This window comes from Diplotaxodon limnothrissa, linkage group LG13 (genome assembly GCF_057381915.1).
Source record: "Diplotaxodon limnothrissa isolate DT_005_m linkage group LG13, D_limnothrissa_male_GT1.1, whole genome shotgun sequence".
In the NCBI taxonomy this organism is placed as follows: domain Eukaryota; kingdom Metazoa; phylum Chordata; class Actinopteri; order Cichliformes; family Cichlidae; genus Diplotaxodon; species Diplotaxodon limnothrissa.
The window spans coordinates 15530469-15558404 of NC_140608.1; the positions used below are offsets into that span (position 1 = coordinate 15530469).

The following is a 27936-nucleotide window of genomic DNA, read 5'->3' on the forward strand; positions in this document are numbered from 1 at the left end:
GCGTAAAAACCGAACATTTAGTCATTTCTGAAGTTTCCCTGCCAGCCACAGAGCGTTTTAGCTGAAGCTGCGCTCATCCAAGTTTCCTAAAGCAGTGTCCTAATTCGACGAGCCATGCGATGATCTCTCTCCTCTTTTTTCTTCCAAACCCATCACCGTACTTAATCCCCTTTTGATGCTTCACTTTGAGTGGAAACTCCCAAGTGCAAACCACACCCACGATTCCATGTGAAAGATGAGATCAGTGATGTGATAGGAGAGCAGAAATAAACGCGTAAAGTTCAGAGACAGGACAGCAAAAGCCAAACAAAGTTCACAAATCCTTTAAAAGATTTTTTTTAATTCTAGTTTTTAAAAAAGAAAATAAAAATGGCAAAAGTCATACCTTCACACCAAATAATAACATTACAAAAGATGTTTAAGAGAGGTCACTGCTGAAATGTGATGCGCCTCTCTTATAAATAAAAAAAAATACCTGCTACAGTAATGAAAGGTAAGCTGGGGGAACATAAATGGATTAAAATGTGAAACTAAAGTGTTGGTGTGTTCATAGGTGGCACATTTTTTATATATATATATATTTTACATCCTAAATATAGAACAAATAAGACATGGCAATGAATGGAGAAGTATTGCAGTAGGAGGGTAACCGGGGTGATGTGTTTTGTAAAAAGTTTTCACGCACAAAAGTCAGAATGCTTTATGAATTCGAGCTTCCAGGAGTGAGTACTCAGCGAGAGGCAATCAAAGTCACAGTTTTGCACAGAAACTTGTTAATTTCTGTGATAATTCATCACGAATCAATTCACAAATCATCATTGTTTTTTCATGTGTGTGTTTGAGTGTTGATTTTTGTTGTTCTGTTTTTTAGTGGAACATGTGGCACCTGCCCTATGTGCAGTAAAATCTTATAACGAAACATGCAGTGAAGGAACACAAGGGGGCAATATAAGAAAGTGTACCAGCCACAGGGACTTACAGTGCAAACTTCAAGATTATTAGGAGTCAAATATGTCAGCCAACTGCAGTCAAACGCTTTAGTAACGCCATATTAAGATGTGACCAAACAATCACCATTCATTTAGAATTCACAAACAATTTGCACATGTATGTACACATAGGCCTTATACTGATAGGTGTCACACTGGAAATGGTGGGTTTATTTAGGTGTGGTTCACAAGAATCGAAAGGTTGCATGTAAATAATGTTCAACATAATTGACTGTATGTGTAATCTGCACATACACCTCACGTTTTGAAGTAGGTGTGCATGTAATTAGTTGATGTTAATGCAGTGCATGCCATAAATCTCATTCAAAGTAAATGATGGCATGGCTCAAAATGGGTCCTTCCTCTGAGCTGACTAAATGCCAACAGCTTCAGACAACAGCAGGATTGACAAACACCTCAGACTCAAAGGTGTTCTCATTAGTTCTAATTATAAATTCATCTCTTCATCAAGATTAAATATAAGGCTCAAACAGTAAACAGGTGTATGTTTTTTGTCAGCAAAGCAGAAGATTTGGTAAGATTGTGTTGGAAAACCATAATAAGCTTTCTTGATATGCAATAAAATCTTGGTTAGACCTTTATGTTTGCTGGCGTTTGGTATGCTGCACCTAATACGACAGGCACTGCACTTACATTTCCTACCTATACACAAACCCAGATATCCATCAAACTGTTAGCTGTAGTGTGTTCATAGATGGTGTGCATGAGTCTATGCGTAGTAATCTTAAATGCAGTGAGTACCGTGCGTTACATGGCTGGCACATTTGATACCTCATATAAGGTGCTTGGATAAGAGGTATTCACTGGAGCCAATCATTAATCCTCTTAACACCATTAAATTTTCAAAGAATGTTCAAAGCCATATGACTAATAATACAAAATACCATCAAAGAAACTGGGATGCATAAAAGGTGTCACATAAACGGTGTCAGAAGAGGTACGTTTTGTTTCCATGTCAGAGAGGAACTGTAATGGTGAGATCTTCCTGAGAATATCTGTTCTGCATCAGCTTTATACTGGTGCCTGCAGTGATGCTGCCTTATGTCAATAGTTTGGGCCTTTGCTGTAAGAATCCCGCCTCATCATGCCTCCATAGCACATGGATGGATCGCACACACCAGGCTCACCAGGGATGCCAGGATTACCACTTTTACCCTCTGGGCCATTTTGACCAGGGGGCCCAGGTTTACCTGGAGTACCTGGTTTACCATGTCCCTCCGGACCCATTGGACCTGTGGAGATATAAATAACAAGCAACCACAATGGAACACAGCTGAAAGCTAAATACCAGATATCCACTAAAAGTGCTTCTGCACTTTTACATGACCTTATCAAATGAATGGAAAATAAATCTGTGATGTTCTTTACCTGGAGGTCCAGGAGGCCCATGGTCTCCAATCATGACCCGACCAGGGCTCCCCTTCTCCCCTTTGAAACCTGGTTCTCCTGCAAACACAAGTGTCCTTGTTAGAGAGATTGTGCAGAAAGTTTTAGGATATGCGACTAACTTGACCTTTATTTTACCTTTGAGACCATTAATCCCAGGATATCCCGGCCGACCAGGGTGGCCTGGCAGTCCCCTAGAACCACTAAGCCCAGGAAGACCTCTGAGTCCCTGGGGCCCCATTGGACCTGGTGGGCCAGGAGATCCAGGCTGACTTTGACACCTGGTACAGCTACTCTGCTGATTGCTCAGTATCAATAGAGGCAGCTCAGCTGGAAGGATTGATAATGAGATAGTTTCATTTGGGGAAAATACATAAAAAATGTTCAGCAGGTAGATTAAAATGATACATACCCTGAAGAAGCTCTCTGCATATCTGCCGAATGTGATTGTCTGACATTGCACTTAACTGCAATATAAAGTGATAGACCACGACCAACCACTAAGTTATACATAACACGATTACAAAAAACCATTACAAACAAGTTGTTAGTACAGTATAAGGCACACGTACATATCTTCCTTCGGGTCCAGGTGGGCCAGGAGGGCCCATATCTCCCCGCAACCCTCGGGGGCCTGGTTGGCCTGACTGACCTGGCTGTCCGGGTCGTCCAACTTGACCTTCTTGACCTCTCTGCCCCAGATCCCCTGCTGTCCCTTTCTGGCAAGGATACCACCCCATTATTAGTAATACTAGTTATTATTCATGTTACACTGAGGTAAGGTAATTGCTTTATTGAGCTTGACATACCTCTCCTTTCAGACCCATTGGACCAGGTGATCCCTGTCAATCAAAGTAATGATAAATAATTTAAAAAGATGATAAAACACTGAAAAGCACTGTAATTGACATTTATTATTATCATTCTCACTACGTACCACTTATTAGCATTTGTGTGTTTAGGCCTATGCCCCCCCCAAAAGAAAACAAAATAAAAACAAACTAGAATAGTAGGCATCAAACTCCAAAATATGAACAGATAATCTGATTTTTGGAGGTATTGAAGAAAAAATATTATCTACTAATTTTCTTGTCCAAATTTAGTTAAATCTCGCTAAACTATGCATTTGTACCAGAAACTGTTTTCTTACACGTGTAGTTATGATGCAACAAAGCCTTTCAAAATTAACTCACCACACCCCCTGGCCGCCCCTGCTCTCCTTTTTCACCTTTCATCCCCTGGTGTGGAAATCATTAGGTCAACATTAGATTATATTAAAAAAAACACATAAAATCAGGTTTCAGACTTCAGCCAATGCTGTATATGCAAAGTACTGTAGATGGTGCTGTCCATTAAAAAATCCACTTAAAACAGGAAGAATGACACATATTTATAGTAGTATTGAGTTTTAATGTAGTTCAGTGTAGCCATTTCATTCTCATTAGCATTGCTTAAATTAAAAAAATATGTTGTTTACATCCCAGATCAGAGAAACCTCCTGTTCCAAAAAAGCAAGTAAAGCTGACGTGAAAGCTTCCAAATCCAGATACAAGATGTGATAATAATGATTTGTAAGTATATTAGTAGACTGAACTATTATGAATTCTATGTCCAAAAAACCTTCCATCATCAGGAGAGGTTCATCCTTCCAGACAGCAGACACAAGCCTGGAATAGACTTTTGATTTGAGGTTCCACAGTTTCACTGTAATTGCTGTTTTTGGACAGAAGCAAATCTTAATCCAACACCCAAAGGTGATGTTGCGCTAATGTAAAACAAAGGTTGTGTTCTCAATTTTCTAACCATTATTTGATCTGCTTAACTTGTGCTGACTGCAATATAATTTTGTCTTGAATCTTACCATGTCGCCCCTTTCACCTGGATTCCCCCTCTGTCCCTGTGAAAACAACAAAGGCACAGAGTTTCATTTTATAACATGCTTTTAAAGTTAGACACACTAAAGTCTGTGCATATCACAAAAAAAAAAAACCTAACACCAGACTTTTTGTAGCGTTTTTGTACAAATTACAAATATTACCTACAAATCTGATTGTGATTTACGGCTAATTGATATGAGTGTTCAGTCATTTTTATAACTGCTATTTCTGCAGACCATGGACCTAAATTTCACAATCTAAACAGACTTAACCCTGACCTGGAATCAAGAGAATACTTTGAATTTCTGACTAGATGTTAAAATTCTGGTGATATCAACAAAAACAGATCATGGAAATACCTTGCTTCCCTTCATTCCTGGCATGCCTGGGTGCCCTGGTTGACCTGGACTTCCTGGTTGCCCTGCACTGCCCTTTAAAAGCATGCAGTTAAACCCAGTAGTTAAAAATGGAAGCAAACAAAAGAAATAACTGTTATTTAAGAAAGATGCTGTTTGGCCAGAACATCATAACCAGACCCTTCAGAACACTGGCATAGGACCTGTCAGGGTGTCCTGTAGGGTCTAGCTTAGGGTTGTAGAGCTTCTGGATTAATGAGTGGGGCCTCTGTGGGGTCATACGGTGGTATTCAATGGGTTTTGCAGCTGAGGAGTTTCTATAGGAGTTTGTCATTTTCTTTTTGCAGTTCCTGATCAGTGTTTGTGGTGTGGCAGGGTGCATTGTCTGCCTTTGTGGTCTGTAACACCGTTTAGGTATGTAGTATGCATCAAAGTTTAAATGCCAAATGTTTCCCACTAGAACATTCCATTTTAAATAAAGGAAAATAATGTATTTTACCTGTCAGTGTGGTTTGTAGTTAATGTTGTGGCTAATCAGTGTGTACTGTGGTTTTGATTTATATACTGCATTAATTATCAGCTTCCAAAAGAACTTGCTCATCTGGTTCATATTTAAATGGTAACATACCGCAAGCCCCGGTGTGCCTTTTATGCCCGGACTTCCTCTTTCACCCATATTCCCCTTAATTAAGAGATAAAACACATTTTAGATTGCAGAAAGAATACAATGAGATAGCATCCAAACCGCATCCTATTATGTGGCTGATATTTTTGCTTTCTTATCATAATTCATTTTCAGTGATACATGCCATAGTTTGAGCATACTTTCATGAGGTTTTGGGATTGTGCAGTTTGAAGTTTAATTGTGTCTAGTCGGTGCTTTCTTTTCCAGCTGAACAAGCCTCTGTAATTGCAGTCTGAAGTTCAGCCATAAAATCAAAGTAGTGCCTGCATGTCCATAAACTACGTTTTCACTTGTGTGCCATTCACCAATACGCATTGGCTTGTTAAAAGCAGATCAGCTAATGAAAAATGATTAGGAGACAGCGTGTCCAGACCAGACAAGCCCAGACTGCTTACATTTCCACTAAAATTCCACTGACGAAAGCACTAGATCCTGATCATTGCTTAATTTAGCTCCACTGGAGAGGCCAGAAGATCGTTACTTGTTCTAAAGTGTATTATAGCAAAACAGGGACCAAACAAAACATGCAATGCTGCCGGCCAAGTACTTTTTCTTGTTTTTCCTCAAAGCTTAGAAAGCATCAAAGATTCAACATTATCCAAACTAATGTGATCATGTGCTGCAATTCATTTAGTATCGGCTGGACAATATATATACTGATGCATGACATCATGCCATACTGATCTGCTGTACTTGGAGGCAGCTGCACTGCATTGTAATTGGAGACAGTTTCAATCAAGCTTGAGCTTGCTGCTCACTAATGCAAGCATGGATTAATGTGGATTAATCTTAAGTTATTGATTTCTCTGTGTCGCACTTTTAACTAGTGCATTCACAGCCCGAGGGCTATGGAGGGGGATAAACTCACGTTAACCTCATAGTTTATCCTGTATTAAATGTCTGTTGGTAAGATCAAAGTCAGCCATTATTTCTACTAAGTTCATTCTTTTTTTCATCACAGCTGTTTGAAGAAGCTCAAACATGATGTTCTAACAGGTGTAAATCATTACCTTCAGTCCGATCGGTCCTTGCAAACCTGGTTCACCAGGTAATCCCATTTCACCCTGCAAAAGAGGGCAAAACTGTGTTGCTAACTCTTCAGATCAAACATAAACAAGAACAGCTATTAACTTACAGGTGGTCCAGTCGATCCTTTAAAGCCCCTGGGTCCAGGCTCACCAACTTCTCCCTTTAATGAGAATCTTATCAGTCAAATATAGTCATAATTAATAAAGCAAAACCATTGTTGAGTTTGCTTTGCACATACATTAGGAGCTCTTACCTTTTGTCCATCCAGGCCTGCATTTCCAGGCAATCCAGGCATACCCTAAGAGCAACGTGGTGTTCCAGTTAGTATATTTAATAATGAAAAGAAGACAATATGACTATCAGTGCTACAGATTTGCATTGTAAGAAACAGAAATGGCATTTTTTAAAATAAAATTTCAAAGGCATCGTTTGACTTTATGCCTTACCATTGTTGTGAAATGATTATTTCATTGTGTCAGTAGCAATTGTTGTTATTTTCTCTCCATAAAAAAACATTATCTAGTCCTTGTGGATGGAGAAATGCCTACCAAAATGTTATGCTTCCCAGATGTGGTTGGTTAGTTTACATGAGAAGCAGAGTAAAGTAGCTTGAGGCTTTTTTTGAGGTTAAATTCTTGTGAGTAACAATTTAGTAAATGTAATCACCCCCAAATCAAACTATTTCCTGCAATTTAAGTTTGTTCTTTAAACTAAACCACATAGATCCCTGGAAAAACCCTATGTGCCTCAGCTGAACCTCAGTTAAATACACTGTATTTGCAGATAAATGCAATAATTTTTAAGTGAATGGTTTAATGCACTGAAAGTTTTTTAAGGTCAGCGTGCAGCAATTACTATACTTTTTTGTGTTTCAGTTAGCTCCCATATGGAAAACATATATAAATCTTATAAAGTTTTTATCTGTCTTGTATGAAACTTGTATGAAAAGCATACAAGAGTGAAAACACATATAAGATCCCTTGAAAAATTATATAATGAAACCTGTATGTTTTGTATACTTACTAAAAAAATAAAAGTAATGAGAAAGTGGCCACTTTCATGAGTAAATCATGTAAGCCTTATATGATTTATATATGATTTACTCATGAAAGTGGCCACTTTCATGAGTAAATCATATATCATATGGGCTTTTCTTAAATAAATGCTTTCAGATGCTGCCTTACACTGAAGTTTCAGTGTGCATAGAGGACAGATGGGATAGGAAGGCAGTGAGAGAGTATATAGTGTTGCCGTGAACACACAGTCCTCTCCAACACGTGAAGAAATCCCCTTGTTGGGACCTACAAAGGAGAACTGCATCTTGTTTTAACTTGAGGAAGCGCAGTTCTAATCCTGCCTCCTTGGATACGTTGCTAGCGCTATTGTTCTGATGGGGGAAAATGTGTCATGAATCGCTGTGTGGCAGGCAAGCAGGAGTGGTGGACCCAAAATGCAGAACTCAGACACGGAAGTGAAACTTAAGGCGCAGCTTTATTGCTGGGAAAAACCTCGTACAAACTAAACTCACCAAAAGAAAACCAAAAGTCAGAACAGAGGAACCAAGGACTGAAACACTGGAAAGAAACACTAAACTGGAGCAGGAGACCAAACACTAGGAACATAGAAGCAGAACACACAGCTAGTTGAGGGTACGACGCGACACTGACACAGAGAAACACAGGGCTTAAATACACAGACGGCAGTAATCAAGGGATGAGAGACAGGAGGGGAACACACCTGGGAGAAATCACAGCTGACGAGACAGGGGAAACGTAAACTGAGCACACTCACATATGACACAAACCTTCACAATAAAACAGGAAACTCAGACACATGGAACCAGACAAGACATTGAACTAAACAGACAGATTCACAAACAGATGGGGTGACACCATAGACAGAGACAGACTCAAAGGCAGACCAAATATAACACACAGAACTCAAACAATAATAATCATCATCATAAACTAGAAAATGATAACTAAAAGCGCTGGGTCACCGACCCAGGACCATGACAGTACCCCCCCCCTCAAGGGCTGGCTCCAGACAGCCCAGCAGAAACACAAAAACGGACCAAAACCAAAAAAGAAAAGCACCCGACCAGGGTGGGCGGAGGGGGCCCAGGACGGAGGGACAGAGTCCAAAAAGGCCCAGATGGTCAAGTTCAGGAGGCCGACCATGCGAATGGCAGCGGGGCCGGTCCCGATGCCGGCCACGCAGTAGGCAGTGGCGTGGAAACAGTTCTGGGGGCCGACCGTGCGGACGGCAACAGCGGCGTGGAAACAGTTCTGGGGGCCGACCGTGCGGACGGCAACAGCGGCGTGGAAACAAGTCCGGAGGCCGGCCACGTGGAAGGCAGTGGCGGCGTTCAGGAGGGCGTCCACGGTGGCGGAGATGCCCAACAAGCGGCCAGGCAGATGACCGACGATGTGGAGGTGGTAGTAGGGGACCTGAAGGCTGCGTGGCCCCTGCAGCCCCAGGTGAAGCGGAGGCTGGACCAGACGAGGCGGACGCTGATGCGGAGGCTGGACCAGACGAGGCGGACGCTGATGCGGAGGCTGGACCAGACGAGGCGGACGCTGATGCGGAGGCTGGACCAGACGAGGCGGACGCTGATGCGGAGGCTGGACCAGACGAGGCGGACGCTGAAGCAGATGCTGAAACCGGACCAGGCGAGGCCGAAGACTCTGAGGCCGCAGCAGGCGAGGACGATGAAGCTGCAGCAGGCGATGAGACTGCAGCCGGTGATGAGACTGCAGCCGGTGATGAGACTGCAGCTGATGGCTGGACGGGCTCCTCGGGCCCCCCAGCTGACGAGGCAGGACGCTGGACGGGCTCCTCGGGCCCCCCAGCTGGCGAAGCAGGAGGCTGGACGGGCTCCTCGGGCCCTCCAGCTGGCGAAGCAGGAGGCTGGACGGGCTCCTCGGGCCCTCCAGCGAAAACAGTCTCAGGACCAGTGGGCACAGGGGCCCCTGGAACACACAGGACAAAACCAGCAGGCGCGGGGACCTCTGGCAGGAACACAACAGAACCAGCAGGCACACGGGCCTCTGGCAGGCACAGATCGGAACCAGAAGGCACACGGGCCTCTGGCAGGGACAGAACAGAACCAGGCACACGGGCTTCTGGCAGGGACAGAACAGAACCAGGCACACGGGCCTCTGGCAAACACATGGCAGACTGCAGCTGCACAGAGCATTGAGTCTGCTCAGGCAGCAACGGCCGGGTGCGGTCCTCAGCTGGCTTCTTAACCGCCAGGGGTCCAGAGTCTGCTGGGGGCTGAAACCCAGCCTCTGGGGAGGCCCTGGAGCGAATCTCAGTCTCAGAACTGGCCAGCTTTTGAGAACTGATAACAATATTGTTTGGTTTGTCTCTCTGATTAGGATTCAAGGTTGTGGAACAGTTCTGTAAGGGTTGGATAGACATAGCTTGCTGTACCGGAGGTGTAGGTGAAGATGATGGCTGTATAAGTGGCTGAGCTGAGGGCAACTGAAGAAAAGGTCGGGAAAATGATGGTTGTGAAGTTGGAAACCGAGCTGACGATAAGGCTGATGATTCCTCTACCAACTGAGCTATTGACTGGGCTAAGGATTGAAATAAGGTTTGTAGTAAGTCAGGCTGTGGATGTGACTGTGCTATGGGAAGCGAGGCTGAATGTGGTGGAGGTGGCGACTGAGCTTCGGGCCGGGCGGCTAACAGAGCTTCGGGCCGGGCGGCTAACAGAGCTTCGGGCCGGGCGGCTAACAGAGCTTCGGGCCGGGCGGCTAACAGAGCTTCGGGCCGGGCGGCTAACAGAGCTGACATAGCCCCAGAATAAACAGTTCCAGATGAAACAGTCTTAACTCCTGGGTCCGAAGGAGCATCAGAAGCACAGTCTTTTGAACCAAAGTGGAAACGATCGCTCTCAAAATGAATACTGTCATTTTCTGGAACAGGAGGAACAGAAGATCTAGAGTTCATGAAGCTGACGTTAGCGGCCTTGGGGGAAACGGTACGTTTATCCCTCGACACAGAAGGCGAATGTAGGGGGACTTTGTCACTCACCCTAGGCGGTTGGTCGAGAAGAGTCCCAGGCTCCTGCCGGAGCCGTGAGTGCTGGCGGCACGTTCGCCGCTTCCAAGTAGAAGAGGAAGCAGCACTGGCAGAATGTGACAAGGAATGACTCGGCTGTGGCTGCTCCTGCTGTGAAGTGGAAACGCTGGGTGAGTCGGGTGGCACTATAATGATCCCTAACATCTTGTAGAAAGCTTGAGCTGGTGTAAGCTGGTTGCTCGCGGTCTCATAGTAATCCTCCCGGGACCGGCGGGAGCGTTTTCTGTGAGACCGGGGCATCCGGGGGGAAGAAGCAGGTGAGTGGACCGAAGGGTAAGCAGCTAGTGAGGAACGGCAGCACGGAGGCCCTCCAAGCGCTAGCCGGGTCCCGTCAAAGGCTGAGCTGCGCTTCCTCAGTGAGTCTGCTGGATCCATACTGGTCGCGTCGTTCTGTCATGAATCGCTGTGTGGCAGGCAAGCAGGAGTGGTGGACCCAAAATGCAGAACTCAGACACGGAAGTGAAACTTAAGGCGCAGCTTTATTGCTGGGAAAAACCTCGTACAAACTAAACTCACCAAAAGAAAACCAAAAGTCAGAACAGAGGAACCAAGGACTGAAACACTGGAAAGAAACACTAAACTGGAGCAGGAGACCAAACACTAGGAACATAGAAGCAGAACACACAGCTAGTTGAGGGTACGACGCGACACTGACACAGAGAAACACAGGGCTTAAATACACAGACGGCAGTAATCAAGGGATGAGAGACAGGAGGGGAACACACCTGGGAGAAATCACAGCTGACGAGACTGAGCACACTCACATATGACACAAACCTTCACAATAAAACAGGAAACTCAGACACATGGAACCAGACAAGACATTGAACTAAACAGACAGATTCACAAACAGATGGGGTGACACCATAGACAGAGACAGACTCAAAGGCAGACCAAATATAACACACAGAACTCAAACAATAATAATCATCATCATCATAAACTAGAAAATGATAACTAAAAGCGCTGGGTCACCGACCCAGGACCATGACAAAATGGCTTACAGCCTTGTGGAGCAACTGAGTCATCTTTTGCAGACCCATCGCAAACGTTTGGACGAGGCTTTTATAAGCTCAGTGGGGTGGCTGCCCAGTTGAAAGACTTTCTTCCTAAAACAGATTTGCCAGAGCGTCACAGCATTCCCCCGATGAGTTACTTTCACTGCATGAGTCTGTTTGTTACATAACAGGATTATCCTGGGATGAACTACAGGGGAAATACCCCTAATTTACTGCCTGTCAGGGGTAGTCTTCGTACTGACACTGTGTTAACACTGCAGTCTTCATACACCAAAAAACATTATACATGCAAACCTGCATGATCCGTGAAATCGGCTCTTGCAGTGGCCTACTTTACTCTTCTCTTTGTATGTTTCTACTATTATTTCATGCTAGAACATTTGTAAAACATTATGTGTTCTGCACTTCTGGTTCAAAATGCTTTGCTTAAAAGTTAAAATCTAAAAAACAATATGATATTCATGCAAGTCTTCAATGTCTAGGACTCCAATTAAAGTTGCAAGACAATAGCAGCAGCTTAAACAACCTGGAAAATACCAAACCTTTGATCAGCACTGTCTATGTGTGTGTTTATGACTTACAGGATGGCCTTCCCTTCCGTCAGTACCAGGGATACCACTGGCTCCAGCTTCTCCCTTAATACATTTGAAAAAAACTGACATTTAATTTCATCAAAATTTATAGTTAGAAGCCCTCAATTCCGATACCCACATGCCAGCTCAATCACAGTGCCCGACATTTTAGTCAATTTGAGTCAGTCAGTCGACATCCATTTAAAATGTGAACTTCATGCTCGATGTTTACAAAAGCTGGGAATTGGAAAAGGACAAGAGGGACACTTGGTTATGCATGATTCGATTTCCATGGTTGCCAAAAGTCAACAGCACAACATAGGGGAACAACTAAGTCTTTTAGGAGTGTGTGCACTCATCCAACCTCGTGTCACTATTATTCCCCTAATCCCTGAATGAGCTTTGTAACATACTACACTGTCAGAGCAAACAGACCTTTTGACCAGGTCTTCCTGGAAATCCACCCTTTCCATCTCTCCCAGGTAGACCCTGAAATCACAGAAAATTTCATTATATACACAATTATGATGGGCTGTGAGTCGATTCTCAGTTTTTTATACATACAGGTTCTCCCAGAGGACCTTGTGGCCCAAGAGGTCCTATACTTCCTTTTTCTCCCTGACAGTAGACAATCAGCCAGTTAAAGCATGCATATTTCATGTTTAAACCTCTGAACTACTTTCAGGATTGTGTGGACACGTACCACATGTCCAGTTTTTCCTGGTAACCCTGCTGCTCCCGGGGTCCCTTGTGCACCCTAAGGAAAGATTTTCACCTTCAGACAGTCGTGTATCAACATCTGCTCCAGAGTATCAGAGTTGTTTGTGATATACATTGATGGAAAAGCAAACAACTTTTTGTTAATCTGAGGCCCATAATGTAGACAGAGAACTTCATAGTAAAGTCTGCTCTGTCACAAATATGCAGCAGCAGTGGTCTTTTCTGTTGCCTAGATAAACAGTGAACTTAACTATTTAGACTGAAACTTCAGGGAGTGGCATGTTGTATTGCATCATTGGATATTTTTAAATTTGCACTTGTTGACCCAAAACTAGACATTAGTAAAGTTTCTGTTATGCGTTGCCAAGTTAAGGGAACAATGCGTCACTGGATTATAACATACTCAGAAGGAAAAAAGCCTGATTTTGGAACAAACGGGGAATTGCATCGCTTGTTTTTCTGCATTCAAAACTATGCTAATGGCCTCAAGAAGGAACAAATTACTGTATAGTGCAATACCAAGATGACATTTGTTACTGGCTGACTCAGTGACTTTGGTGGGCGACATTTTTATTGAGATTCTGTTTGCAAAAATATGCTGAATGCAAAAAACACCGTTGGAAAAGTGTAGACGTTTCTCTCTTTCTGTCTCAGCCCCATTTGTTGTTCACTTAATAAACATGACCCAGTAGCATTCTCATACTCAACTGTCTCAAAAAACACATCAGAAATCTCCCTGGCTATAATACTGTAATCTTGTTTGCAATGGATATCAAATGAGCTATGGCAGAGGGATTAAAGAAGCATTTATGAAAGCTTGTTGTTGGTCTTCACGCTGCAGTGAGTTTTGATAAATAGGGTTTTGTTTTACTTGTAAATGCTAAGATGTGCCAACCTATATGACAACACAGAGCTTAAAAGAAGGACATTCTTGGAGACTGCACTATAAGCTGACTGACCAGTGACTTGCAGAAAGCTTTTGCTATGGGGCTCATGCTAACAGGTGTGTTTACTTTCGAAGCAGGGGTGCGGTTTTCATTGATTTCTGCTGAAATGAATGCCACCATTGTAGTTACAGTGTTAATAAACTACAGAGATCAATATCACAGGCTGGATGCCCACATAATTAGCAACAAATTGTTCATTGAAGGGTGATGAATGACTGCGGCCATGAACAACTACCACAGACTGCAAATACACAAACATAACCTTGAATTCTGTTCTCCTGGCTTAATTTGGCAGACATCTCATGTTTCTGTTCTCTACATCCTATGCCAGGAAAAAAAGATTGCACCCTTGGTGGTCTTACTATATGGGAATAGTTTGAAAAGGCAGATTGAAACATGTTTGTATCCAAAGAAAACAGTTTATTCTGCAAAGGGAGGAACCTAAAGAAAAGCTTTCGTAGGTCCTTGCTAGGAAAGGTTTTTCGGCTATTGTTCTGCATTGGAAACAGAACAATAGCCGAGAGGAAACGCCTTTTGACCCAGACATGAAGGGAAATTTGGTTTGATAGTTTCATTTAGACTATTTAAAGCTGATTGCCAAATAGTTATAATTTATGATATAATTATTCTTTCTCCCACAGCTAGGAGGATTTCATGCATGTAGTCCAATAATGCTCTTTTCACTGTTTTGGCCTCACAATGTGTGTGGAATGTCCTTCAGTGAAGTCCGGGCAGAAAAGCCTCTGTCCATCTTCTGACGGAGACTAAAAAACAGACTACCTCTGCTACCTCTTACTCAACAAGAGCAATCCAAGACTGCATGCCTCTGCCAAGGTTGAAAAATTCCCTCCACACCATCCATGAATTAAATCCCTGGATCCAGAAAGATATCTGGATCTGGACTAGTTTGTGATACTGAGACAATGTCTCTCTGCATTTCTCGTAATGGTAAAGAATTCTTCCAAAAGTTCCTGGATCTAGACTCATATTTAGATTGACTCCAAACCCCTTATTACTTATAATCTGGGCAGACCCTATTTCTGGTAAAATCTTCATGCATATCTTTAAGAGTCCTGCAAGCAACCTAACAAACCAAACCAAACCAATTACGTAACACAAAAATCTTTTAGAGCTCTGTTTATAAAAGAGGTACTCCCACATTTGGACGATATTTAGCTTTTGCTCCACTTAGGTTAAAATTCACTTCTTGTAAGTCACTGTCTGCCAGAAGAATGTAACACAAGTAGAGGTCCAATTATGGGATTTCAAAAGAGCGCTGGAAATGGGATAAAATAAATAAATAAATAAATTCACCTGGTCCTTAATAGTGTAGTGTCTGCTTATCGAGAAGACCGTCCAGCAGCTTGTAAAAACCTAATGTGATACATCCTGGACACATGTGTCCGGGACAGATGGCACAGGAGGATTTACTCCAGGCGCAGAAAAGTGTCAGCAGTCAGCTGAGAGAAGTTTTTAGACCAATACTAAGTGCTTGAATTGTTCTCCCCTTCAGCCAAATAGCAGGGGGCCCCTGTGGTCCCACTGATGACTGATGATATGACAGAAATGATGCAGTTTGCAGCAGCTGCATTAACTTAGTGAACTTTAAAGCAATGCTAAACACAAAATGCTGTTCAGATGAACATAAAAGGGACTCTGCTGTGTCTGTTGTTGCTGTTTCGGTTATCGAATAAGCAAAAAATGCTGGATCACTTAGGCTTCGCTTGCTTTTAATTCATTTTTAATGGTCATTTCTACGAAAAAATGTCCTTCCAAGGAAGATTTTCAGACTTTCTTGTTGCTGGATAAAATTTAAATTTTCTCAATTTTTTCATTTGGACCTGTTGTGGTGGCTGGCACATTTCAGCGTACATATGATGTATCCTATCATATAACAACATGCATAATTTTCTATTTGTGTGACTAAACAGTGGAAGCTGTTTTTTAGTTGATGCACCACTTATTGTGGGTAAGTCTTGATTCCATAACTTGGTTTTGTTGTCATCTAAGGCTTAGAGATTCCATCCATCCATTTCTGAAAATCACTTGTCCAAATAAGGGTCATAGGTCAGAAAGTGCTTTTCCCAGCAGTCATGGGATGAGAGGCAGAGTAAACCCTGGGCAGGTTGCTAGTCACTTGTATTTTTTCCAGAATTATGAGGTTTATTCCTAACTGAGATCCATGTGACACATATAGTCCTCTGTCAAGGCGTGATCAGTTTTGTTAATTTGGTTTCTCAGATCACGTGGTCTATCTACAACTAAATATTAACCGCACTTCTTGTAATCCAGTCCTAGGACCTCTACCTTAAATATTGTAGTTATAGACTAAAAAGCAAGGAGAAGATGCAACTCGGGCTGAACAAGACACCAAGAGGAAAGAAGATGCACCCCCGGTTCTCTTTTTTAACGTTCCTAGGAAATGGCGGTACAAAAGTCAGGAAATATGAACACATTTAAAAGGTCTCCGATGACCCTCCTGCTCTCTCTGCTCTCTTGTTCCACACTATAGATGCTGTACTTTTTACTCTCCCAATGGATCTGCTTTATCTTCAAAACATATGGCTTCTGGAGTGATTGATGCAACAATGTTCAAAGTTGATGTGTCTAGCAGGGATTTCCTCTCAATCCTACATTTGATCTCATAAAAAAAAGATTTAGCTTGAAAATTCAATGTGTTTTTCTACTTTTAACTATCGTTTCTTGTTCTTTTTTTCCCTTCCAGCTATAGCAGAGTTTCCATGCTTGAGCTGATTTCTACAGAAATATAAGGAACTGGATCTAGATACTATATTAATGAATAGAAATGAGGCAACAGCTGAAAATAATAAATAACATCAGCACCTTCTCGCCTGGTTGTCCAGGTGGCCCCGGTAACCCAGGAATACCCCTCTCACCCTGAAAGAATAAACTTGTGTTTAAAAAAAATGTCTATCAGTCGCCACAAAATCATGCGTGACACCACAAAGTGTTATTTGACCTTCCTACCGAAACACCGGGCCTCCCTTGCTCTCCTTTGTACCCATCTGGTCCACGTGACCCCTTAAAACAAGGAAAATGAAAGCAGCTTTAAATTTTCAACACTATCTTATCACTGACTTTTCATCCACTGGTTATTGATTTACCTTAATTCCCGGCGAACCTGGGAAACCTGGAATTCCTCTAAGCCCAGGGATACCCTTGAAATGAAAAAAAAAAAAGACAAGAGATGCACACGTTTGTTTAAACATCTGAATCCCCTCCACTGTGTGCATGCTCTCTGGGTGATTCTAGGCTGCGGGCAGATGCTTTTTCTGAGTTTTTGATCATGCTGTAGAACATGTGGTTTACTTTTGGATAGTTTTCATCACACAAAATTACCACCATGTTGCCAGTGCTGCTATAAGCAAAGATGTTTCTTATTTAACCATTGGAAAATTAAGAAAGTAAGCACATTTACCAGTGTGTTTTAACATTCTGAAGCAGTCCTGACCACATATAATGAATAAGAAGAAAACCGTTATGATCTACTGGACACAGATACTCAACTGGCTTTCTCAAAAGCTGCTGTGGATGCTGCTGTTGGTGATTATGTTTGTATATTGAACTATGTAGTACTCACAGGCTTACCATCAGCACCAGGAGGACCAGGCTGACCAGGAATACCAATGCTTCCTTGCTCTCCCTAAAGAAAGTGGAATGACGTTATTCAACCATGTGTGATTAAAACTGTATCATGCAGTCTCAAAGCAGTAAAGTAATCCATTTAACACACCTCCGGTAACAGTAAACTTTCTCACAGTGTTGATTTAATTTATCTATAAAGAATGCTTAGCAAGCTTGTTTATCTAATGTAAGATGCACCATGTGGGGTCTTAAAGAACATCTGCACGCCAGCAATGTTCCCAGCATTTTGGATCTATTAGTAAATGTAATAAAAGCATACCGGTGACCTTATAAACACAAACATTAACAAAGAGAGTCTTTTGCCAAGCTTATATCTCTCTGAGGTCCTTGTATAACGGCTTTTATGACCGGGGCTTTTTGATACCCTGTGATCAATAATGGCAAACATGTAGGTTTTATTTCCCACTTTGGTAATTTTCCATTGCACCCAGTATTTATCTTTGACAGCAGTCTGGTTTGGTTTAAGAAAAAACAAAAGTACAATACTCCGTACATGTCCTTACAAGACAAACTTACACACACAAACACACCATAGCAAGCCTCACTGGAGAAAAAAAGACCACTTGGTGCATCCATAAATTATAATACTGTTAGTTTTCAGCAGGTAACTGTGTGCTTAAGAGCTTAAAGTGCTAAAACTTCCCACTCAGCACCGTTTCTGACACAATCTGTTTTCACAAGCTAGTAGGATCTGATCTGTTGGTGAAGTGCAACGTGTGCTCGTCATTTACAGGATGTCTGCACACAGTTCACTAAGGCTGAGCTATAAGAGAGGGAAGGTTTGAGTTCTGCCCTAATACAGTTTGTCATTCCTGAGTTTACACATAAATTCATACTGTTAAAGATAAAGTTGCTTTTGTGATAATTAATCTCTTCAGTCCGCTACAGCTTAAAGCAAATATTTAATGAGCAGTCTGGACACTGAGGGGCTGGACAAGGCAACAATGTATGCCAAAGCAGGAACAAAGTCAATGTGTCTGCAGTGTTGGCACACAGGCAAAGAAAGATCTTGTGACTAGATTCAGCTCTTTTTTAATATGAACAGGGCAATAGGGTGTCTGAGCGATCTCATGGTTAGATACTGTGTGCAAAGCAAAACGACAAAAGGCAAAGACTGTGAGGAAAGAGACAGAAAAAAAAACTGACTTTCATTCCTGGTTGTCCGGGAGGTCCAGGAGGACAAACACAAGGTTCTGGAGTCGGTTCAACGCGATCAGAGCACTGTAATAACCAAGCATAACAAGAAATCACAGCCACACACTAAACATAATCTGCAAAGCTCTGATATTAAGGTTTAGTCTTTGGGTTATTTGGTCTTTCTCATTAAAACTGAAAATATGCATCACGATTTCTTGAAACCACTTTAAAGCTGCAAACCATGAGAGAGGGATATATATTCAAAGGATGCAAAACAGAGAAAAACAACACATTCTCAAAAATCAGAAGGTGAACGACAAGTACAGGCTTTAAAAATTCAGTTCAATTCAGTTTTATTTCTATAGCACCAAATTACAAACAAATACTTCAAGGCGCTCTACATCGTAAGTGAAAAACCCTACAATCCCCTGTGGTCGAGCAAATGAATAAATAACATCCTTACATATGAATTGTTCTTGTCATTTTTAATTAAATTTTTTAAGAATTCTAAAAATAGTAAAATAGAGTTGATAACATGATATAAACAGCTTCACTATGTTTAGCTCTAGCCTACTTGCATATGTACACTAGATATGTAGGTGTCGGAGAGCCTCCATTCAAAAGAAAATTGATGACCAATCCTGGAGATTCCAAACAAACCACTGAAAAGCACACACAGAGAGAGGAGAGAAGTAGCGATACTTGGAAAGCATTTGTAATTTTAGGCTTCTCATCTTGTCTCTTTTGATATTTTTATCCAACAGCTTCACATGAAAAACAGTTATTTGGCACTGGCTTTTGCGGTTGTAGCAAATCCCAAGCCAACAACGGGCCACTGCTTTGCAAACACAGTTAGAGCCAGCAGGCAATAAAAAATATAGTGCAACATCTCTGAAGCTGAGCCACGGGTCCTCCTCCAGCAAATTATTCTCCGCATGAATAGATGTGTCTTAAAATTAATATGCTGAGCTTACACCTTCGCTTGTAACGCTGCAACGGACTACTGATGAAATAACAGGAAAGAAAGCATCACTGTACAGTCTGAGGTGTGGAGTTAACTGAGGATGAAATCTTTGGCTGCGCCATCACGGGGCGCATTGCAGAGCAGAAGCAGATGTAATTAGGAGAGGTGAAAAGTAGGTGAAAGTACGTTATCTTTTGGATGGAAAAACAGGTGTTGGGCCAAGCAGACTCATATACTTACAACTCCAGGTATTTCACAAGCAGTCTCCCGGTTGTTCTGCTCAGGGTCACAGTAAATGCGAAGTTTCTGAATTTCAAACTGGGAAAAAAAATTAAAGGAAGAGGTTGTTGTTAGAAACAAAACTTCCGATATTGGGGACAAACAGATTGTAATATGTGGCCAATTACGTGATACTTATTTTAGTTTTATCGGTGCTTTGCCACTAATGAATTGTAACAGCTATTGTATAACTGCTGAAGAAAAATAAGTGCCCTGATTGGCTGCTGAGCTGCTACATGTTGCCAGACCTCCCTCAGTGTGCACAAATGCTCTGCAGTGTTGTTACGCTATTCTTCCATTATTTGGTTATTTGGTTTGTTGTGCTGGTAGTGAAACGTCTCCAGGAGGTCCCAGGGACTGCGTCACTTCACTTACCATGAGAGCATAATAATAATAATTTACATTAAAAAAAAAAAAAACCCAGATCAACACATAGCTTTGATAATGGCACTGACTTTAAACCTAAATAGGTTTGAATATAATAATATAATTTCTAGTTGGATGACTATTTTTACTTATAATGTTAGTGTAAATTGGCCGGTTTTATCTTTCTGTGTTTATAAAGACTCAATAACAAAAATGTTTTTTCAATTACAGGTGTGTTTATTCAGAAATAATACCATGACTGACATTGTTAAATAGCTCAGAAATTCATGGTCCTTATGACAATGGATAAGCACATAGAAAAACATTCACTGTGTTTAATATTGTGGTTCATGTGAATATATTCCCAGGAATGTTGAATGAATAAAAGTTGGTATTCTTTCAAAACAAAGGATTTTCTCATGCTTCCCAGTTCTTCACGTGTCTTGTTTTAGTTCTGGTGAATCTTATTGCATTAACTAACACTGCGGCACAACGGTGACATGAGAAACCTGCACATCTATATCATGCATATGGGCCTCGGGCTCCTTTATGTAACTGTTTGTGTTCCATCAAACTGAAAATAAGAATGAAAACATCTAGAGTGCAGAGCACATCTATTCTTCTTTTCAGTGTGATTATTGTTGGCTCACTGAGAACTGACCTCCATATATCTATCTATGGAGCAAATTACAACACAGCACTACTAATACAACATTTTTAGTGCAAATGGTGCCAACTGAGACAAATAAAACAACGATTCATAAGACCATGTGAACAAAAGGGTTCATTTTTGCCAAGGATTTATCACTCACGGAGTTAAACATGTCTCCTAGGAGGTAGCAGTAAACTGCATGGTATTATGTGATCTAGTTAAAAACATATATCGGCACTGAGTTTGCTTAGCTACTCATTAAACAAATGCTCATAGACTTACTGGCACTGTTGTTTCCTTTCTGACATATTTTCCTACTTGGGTTTTTCCATTGATGAAAATGCCAACAGGGGGCTCCAGTGATAAGGTTTCAATTTCCAAGTCATCAACATAAAGAGTGACATCCTCTTCGGTGACCAGCAGACGTAGCTGGTGCCATTTCTCATCAAACAGCTTCATTTATCATAGAAAAAAAAACAAGAATAGCCAAAACACATTAAAACAACCTAGTGTGATGATAAACACATGAAAAGGGAACCTATTATGCTCACTGCCAGATCTGTGTTGTTTTTTCTTTTTCTTGGACTCTAGAAGATTAGCTCTGCATGATTCACAGTTTGGGCCTTTAAACAGCCCCTCACTGTCTGAAAACAGTCTTTTTCTCATTGGCTGCCCCTCACAAACAGAAGGTTTGAACAACAAGTGAGTGAGTATATGGCAAACTATAAAGAAGAGCATAATAGGTAAACTTAAAATAAAACTTTGTGTACATTGCTTTGCAACAGTTTCATCTTCTTCAAAGCTATACAAAGCTGGCATCAGGATTAGATTTTGACCCTTACACACTTTAATAAGGATTGTTTGGCAGTCATAGCTACCATACAATCTCACAATACTCATTTAGGACATTTTTCCACTTCAGTTTTAAGGATGTGCACAGTTTTATAAACAAACAACAGCAAAGTGCTGCCAGGCAGTTTTGAGATGTGACCTAAAAGTGAGAACCAAGATCATCATTTTGATCAGGTGTTTCAGCGAGAAAGAAGATTTCATGTATGTATTGCACTTATGACTTAACTCCAGTGGGGATCATGTTTTGTCTTTCTGTCTGAAAAAGAAATCGCATTTATTGTATATTCTAACCTGTTTGTTTTGTTGTGTTGTACAAAAACATGAAGAGAAGATAAATGACCCAGTACAGCTTAAAAGCATCAGTAAAAACTAGAAAACTATTACAGGTACAAGAGACAGATTGAACCAGAATGGTCCAAATGAAACCCTTAGAAGCTGAGATAGCCCAACTTTTAGCCACTTGTATGGCTTCTAAATGGGCTTTACCTCTTTTCCCATAATGCAAATCTGTTTTGAATTAGCCTGTCTTCCTCTTAAACATCCTCATGTTCTCTGAAATAGCTGGAGCTGTCTTGAAAGGCAAAGAGAACTTAAACTGATGACACCACAACAGTTATTTTGACTTAATAAAGCTCTTACAAAACAACAGAGGATACAGCCTTTACACAGTGTTACCTACCTTTGCTGTCTGTTGTGAAAAAGTAACAGTCTGAATCCCATTTGGTGCCTTGCTGGTTGTTGTGAACATGACGGTGTGGTCAAAACCGTTTAAAGTTACCGCCATCTGAGGTTTACCATCTCGTGTCTGTACTCTCCACAGGTCCCACTCCTCTTCTGCAAGTGATCCTTTGTACCTCAATGTGGCCACGAAAACATATGAAGGAGGCAGGCCATCAGGAAAAAGGTTCCTGAAAAATAGAATAAATAGAAGATGGTCAGCGTGTCATACTTTGTCATACATAAAGATGATAAAGAAAAGAGAAAAGCATCCATAATTACCGTGTAGCTTCACTCAAGTCGACACGAGACGTCACCTGATAGGCCTTAGAGCCATAAAACGACCCTTGAGTGTTCTTTGCTTTTTTTGCCAGATTTAAATGTAACAAGATATCAAAGCCCTTCTCGTCACGGGAATCTATAGGAATTCTGGCGGGACAAACAGTCTCTGTAACAGAGAAACGCAATAAAAAGGACAGAACAAGAGGCTGGATGACAAATGGAGTTCTTTATTATATTAAGAAAAAACACTATACTACTAGCACGAGAGTAACATTTGAACACATTTAACTTCATCATATTGGAGAAGAAAAACACAGACAACAATCAACAGCTGCTTACCTTCACATAGTTTCTGTCTTATGACCTGCCTGATCCTGGAAATAGCTTTGTAGTCCTCAACAGAGAAGACATAAGTTGAAAATGGCTTGTTTGCAATGTCCCTCAGCTCATCCTTTTCTGTCTCTGGACCAACACCAATTGCAAACAGGATTACTCCTTTTTTCCTCGCTGCCTCAGCAGCTTTCAGAACCTCATCTTGAGACTTCCCATCTGTGAGGACAACAGCAATTCTGGAAACGCTCGCTCGCTCAGAGAGGCCAAATAGTCTGTCTGTAGCAAACTCAATAGCTGCCCCGGTATTTGTGTTACCCCCCCTGTATTCAATGGACTCCATCGCCTTGATGAGGTCTCTGTTGGTGGAGTGCTTCCCCAGAGGTATTTCTAAATGGGGACTGTCACTGTACTGGACGACTCCAACCTGGGTAAACCTCTGCCCGACATTGAAGCTCGTCGTTATGTTGACTAGCCATCGCTTCACTATTTCAAAATTGACATCTTCAACACTCCACGAGCCATCTAGAATAAAGACCAAATCACATGGTGCAGTCCTACAACCTGAAGTGGACAAGAAGTGCACAATTAGCAATGCAAAAAAAAACGTTTTAATAAATCATATTTAGTTGAACAGCTACTAGATATGCAATGCGTTACATGTGATAAATGAAGACAGAAGCATTCTTACTTCTTAGGTCTTCATCTTGAGCCGCACTAAAGAAATGGAGAAGCATGAAGCACAGGCATCTTAACACACAATGCATGGATGTTGATTTGTAACCCATTACGGAGCAGTAACTAGTTCCAAATTTGCACCTACAGGAAAAGGGAAAAATATGCTTTGTATAGCACAGAAAAACAAATGGACAATGCATGTATTTATGACATGGTCACTGTGTATTTCTTGCCTTGAAAAAAGTTAATGACTCAGGCTATTGTTTTCCCAGTTATTATTGTTATTATTAAATGCTTGGCTGACATTTATTTTGGCTCACCCCCAAACCACATGTAGGTGATTATACAGGGTGTGCAATACCTTAAGTTATGACAAGGATGTTGGCCACATAATAGGTTTTTCAAAATGATGATGAATGATTCAAGCTTTGTGTACACATGCAAATTAGAAGCAACTGTGCAGCATTTACGCTTTGAGGTCATGGCAATTCCGTGAATTAATGATTCATACTCTAGTTATGCATTTAATGTTTATCCCCTTGTGCTTTTTCTTTTTTAGAACTGTCTCCGCCACAGATATTACTAGAGATCAATGTCTCGTCAAGCTGTCTGGGTCCATTATCAGAAACTATACTGTAAACTTTGTTGTCAGGTTGAGGCCCAAGTTAAGCAGAGAACAGATGGGGTGATCGGCAGATATCGCACTGTGTTGCTAATGAACTGAAATAATAAAGTTGTAGGGGGAAAAAACAGAAAGACAATGACCTTAAAAAGATGCAAAGAGCTGAGATACTGCAGAGTCAGCTAATAATTCATCCTTGAAAGTGACATTTTCACATTAAAGTTGGGTACTTGATTTATTTCACGTTAAAAATAAATATTAGTTGGAGCAGCTTTAAATTCAAAGTAGAATGCTATTACTGGTATCTTAAAGTTACACTAACCCTAAGCCAAAAAGTTTTGGCATCAGCCACACATAAGGTAATGTAATTGTGACATAATGCAGGATAAGTTTTCACACTACGCTTTTCCTAGAGTGCTAAACCGCAAAAGGAAAAGCTCCAGGGTATCATGCTCTGTTGACAGCACTACTCAGTAGCCACCCAGAATACGACATGACTGACTCGCACTGCTGCCATCAGGTATAAACCCTGTTATACTGTATTTGCTTACATTCACTTCCTCGCTCCAATGCTGCCACAATTCCCGCGTGACTCCAGAAATTCCATATTTACTAATAAGCACCACTAATCTCCTCACATCTCCCTCGCATCCTTCCTTCATGTGGCGCACAATATTTTTCCGATCTCACCGCACAGCCTCCGCCGCCTCAGTACACCTAAGCATTTTCCCTTCGAGCCTCATCAACCACATCCTCACATGGCTCTGTCAGCTTCACCAAGTAAACAATTTATTGGACGTCTGACCACAACTGCTCTGAAAACCAGTGCTCAGTGTTTCCTGTGGGATTATCAGCTGTTTCCTCAAATCTGCTGCCATTTGCCAATCTCTGCCCACCCTTGGCCCAAATACAAGACGCCTGCCCAGAAAAGCTTCACTCCCACACTTTCCCTCCTCCTCTTCCTTCTTTCCCATCAGCACATGGAGAAATGTTAACCGGTGTCTGCCACATGCTGCTAAAGACGTACAGCAGTTATGTTGTCAGGTGGGTCATTCTTAAGAGTAAGGTTATTGTACACTCTGGCAAAATGTTTAAAGTTTTGGCAGAAATAAACATAGAGAATGAAAGTTTGGGGAGATGCCTGCTAAAGTGTTTTGCACTTATGATTAATCACTTTTGTTTTTCTTCCATATTATTTTAAACTCTCTTCGGCTTATTCATCACTTTTCTGGCTCTGCTACATTAGCCTCACTTGTGCTGACAATTTATTAACTAATTGACAAACTCCATTGTGATCTCACTTCCCAGCCTCTACTTATCCACCTGCACAACAATGTCATTGAATGATACTGAAATAAAGCAGTTTCAAGGCAAGTGCACAAAGCAGAGTTTGTCTTTTAACAGTACTTAATACTAAAAAAATACGTGTCTGTATTTTTTTAGTATATTTTACAAGTAAGCACTAATGCGGTTGCATTATATTGCAGTGCAGTGATCATTATGTTTGTTCTAATAGACATATGAACAACACCGTAAAACGATGAAAGTTTTGTTTTTATATTTAGCATAATGAACTAGAGAGTGCAACATACAACTGTGTGTTGCTTCTCTGGCTCTTGTATTAAATCATCCGTTAAAGTGGTTCCCAACACGTGAAAGAAAGAAACTGCTGACATGCTGAAAGGAAGCGGTTACAAATGAGGACCAGATATGCCGCATGCAGTAAAAGACTCAGGCCTTGTGGAAGGAATTTGATGGGAAAAAACTGACCATATGCCTTTTTGAAGCTTTTAATTGTGACATGTAAAGGTCAACGAACACACGGAGCAGGATATGACCCCTGGCCTCACGAGTATTTTTATTCCTGTGCGGGCAAAGAGCGGTCACACTCTTTAACATAACTAAGTTTTTCCACTGTGTAAAGTCAGCGTGGAAGTGACACCAGCTGAAGGAGGCGTTAAGCTGCCGTCGTTGTGCAAGCCGTTTTCCTCAGAATTTTTTTCCCCCGCTAGAGAGCTGGAGGAGGTTGCTGGAAAACCCCCTCACTGGCAGCGTCCAGCCAGGATGACTTTCCCCTCAACTGACTTTCCTCAAACCGAGTATTTCTACACCTCTGCTCGAGCCACATGGAAATGGTTTGCGCCATCAGACAGTCAAATTCCAGCTGTGGACGGTGACCAGACACATGTAGTCATGATGAAGGGAGTCATCCTTCATCGAGGGATAAAAAAAAACAACGTTGCACGTGCCGTGCCATCATCCTTCATGCATAATGTAGCAGAGTTAACAGGTGCACTCGTGTTGCAGGTAATCATCCCACTGGCGCACTGATCTCTTGTGTTATTGGAGGCAGCACAGACGCTATTAACCTCCAGCTTTTGTTTTTGGTGGTCTCAACAGTGAAGCTGGTATGCAGAGGATTAAATAAAACTAAGTTAAAAGGTCTAAAATAGCTACCACAAGACACTCATTCTATGCTGAATCTGTTGTTTGTTGCATTTTATTCCACTTTAATAGAATTTTTGTGAAGCTTAGTTTAGTAGCACTTTAGCTCCAGCTGGAAATGCTGTTCAGAAAGCTGCTGAACAAATGATATCTCACATTTCCCCAGATAACATTTCACTTGTTCAGGGTGGGCGACACACACTGAGTCATCACAGATACTAATGAGAGTATCAGACCTCATATTTTAAGCTTAATAATTACACCTTACTTGAAATGTGGCCATGATAGCACTTTTTATTACTAAGGTCGCAAAGGGAGAAAATTAACACATTTTTCTATTTGTCTTGTTTCTGTAGTGTGCGCAATGCAACTGCAGACTTTAACTCCACGTGAATTGCTGAAGTTAAAATTATCTGCTGCAAATTTGGCTAAAGGAAGTTGTTCCATTCCAGAAACAACAACTGCTGTTCAGCATGTGCAGCACTTGCCAAGATCGAGGGGATTTATTGCTGCCAAATTCTTCAAGCAACAAGGGAAAGCCAAACCCTATCAGTTGTTCTGCGTGGAAATCTGTTCAACTAATCCAAACAGTTAAATAATGCGTTGTAAAACGTTAGCTCATAGAGGTCCTATAGCTTTTCAGCAAACATCTCCATTTTAAATGAGTTCATTCCTTATTTATGAAGATGACTGTGCTTGACATGCATGCAATTCTTACATATGTTTTAAAAAAAAGTGCACGAGTACAATACATGCAGTGCAGTGATGCATTATCCAGAATGTTTGCAAAGATTTGAGAAATATGACAGAAAAAAACATTTTATGAGAGGAGAAATTGCCAGGAAAAAAAATCCTGAGATGAATCCCATTCATTCTTTTAGGATAGTTTCATAAACAAGGGACTGATAACTTATTTAACGTCTTCAATATGCAACTGCAACAAGTCTAGTACACCAAACTAAGCAGTCAAATCTGAGCAATGTTACCACGTTATAGCACACAGCAGACTGAAAATCATGTCAACATGTGAATGTCAGTGATCATGAACAAACACTTTGAAATTAGCAAACAGTTGTTTTGCTATGCACACAAAAAACCTATACAGCACAACAGCATCTTTAAGTCAGTAAAAACAGAAAGGAAGTCAAAAGTTACCAGTAAGCGTCCAAGCACTTGTCTGAATTCCCATTAATCCTCTCATTGAGAGCCAGTGATCAATACTGTTCACAGCCCCAGATTCACAGAAAGTGGAT

The 27936-nt window shown here is 41.4% G+C and overlaps 1 protein-coding gene across 1 annotated transcript; it reads right to left on the reverse strand.

The window, feature by feature from the left end:
• Positions 1 to 1903: 1903 nt before the first annotated feature.
• Positions 1904 to 27909, reverse strand: col21a1 (collagen, type XXI, alpha 1). Its single transcript, XM_085369971.1, has 29 exons — positions 27839 to 27909; positions 23630 to 23757; positions 22948 to 23502; positions 22609 to 22774; positions 22289 to 22517; positions 21040 to 21210; positions 19701 to 19778; positions 18506 to 18580; positions 17295 to 17357; positions 16819 to 16872; positions 16682 to 16735; positions 16538 to 16591; positions 12730 to 12783; positions 12591 to 12644; positions 12462 to 12515; positions 12036 to 12089; positions 6597 to 6641; positions 6450 to 6503; positions 6325 to 6378; positions 5258 to 5311; positions 4633 to 4704; positions 4258 to 4293; positions 3590 to 3634; positions 3206 to 3238; positions 2969 to 3115; positions 2809 to 2863; positions 2535 to 2726; positions 2379 to 2456; positions 1904 to 2242 (listed from the first exon to the last, which is right to left on the reverse strand). The coding sequence occupies exons 2-29, from the start codon at positions 23724 to 23726 to the stop codon at positions 2055 to 2057; spliced, it is 2865 nt and encodes a 954-aa protein (XP_085226097.1). The 5' UTR covers positions 23727 to 23757; positions 27839 to 27909; the 3' UTR covers positions 1904 to 2054.
• Between the last annotated feature and the right edge of the window lie 27 nt (positions 27910 to 27936).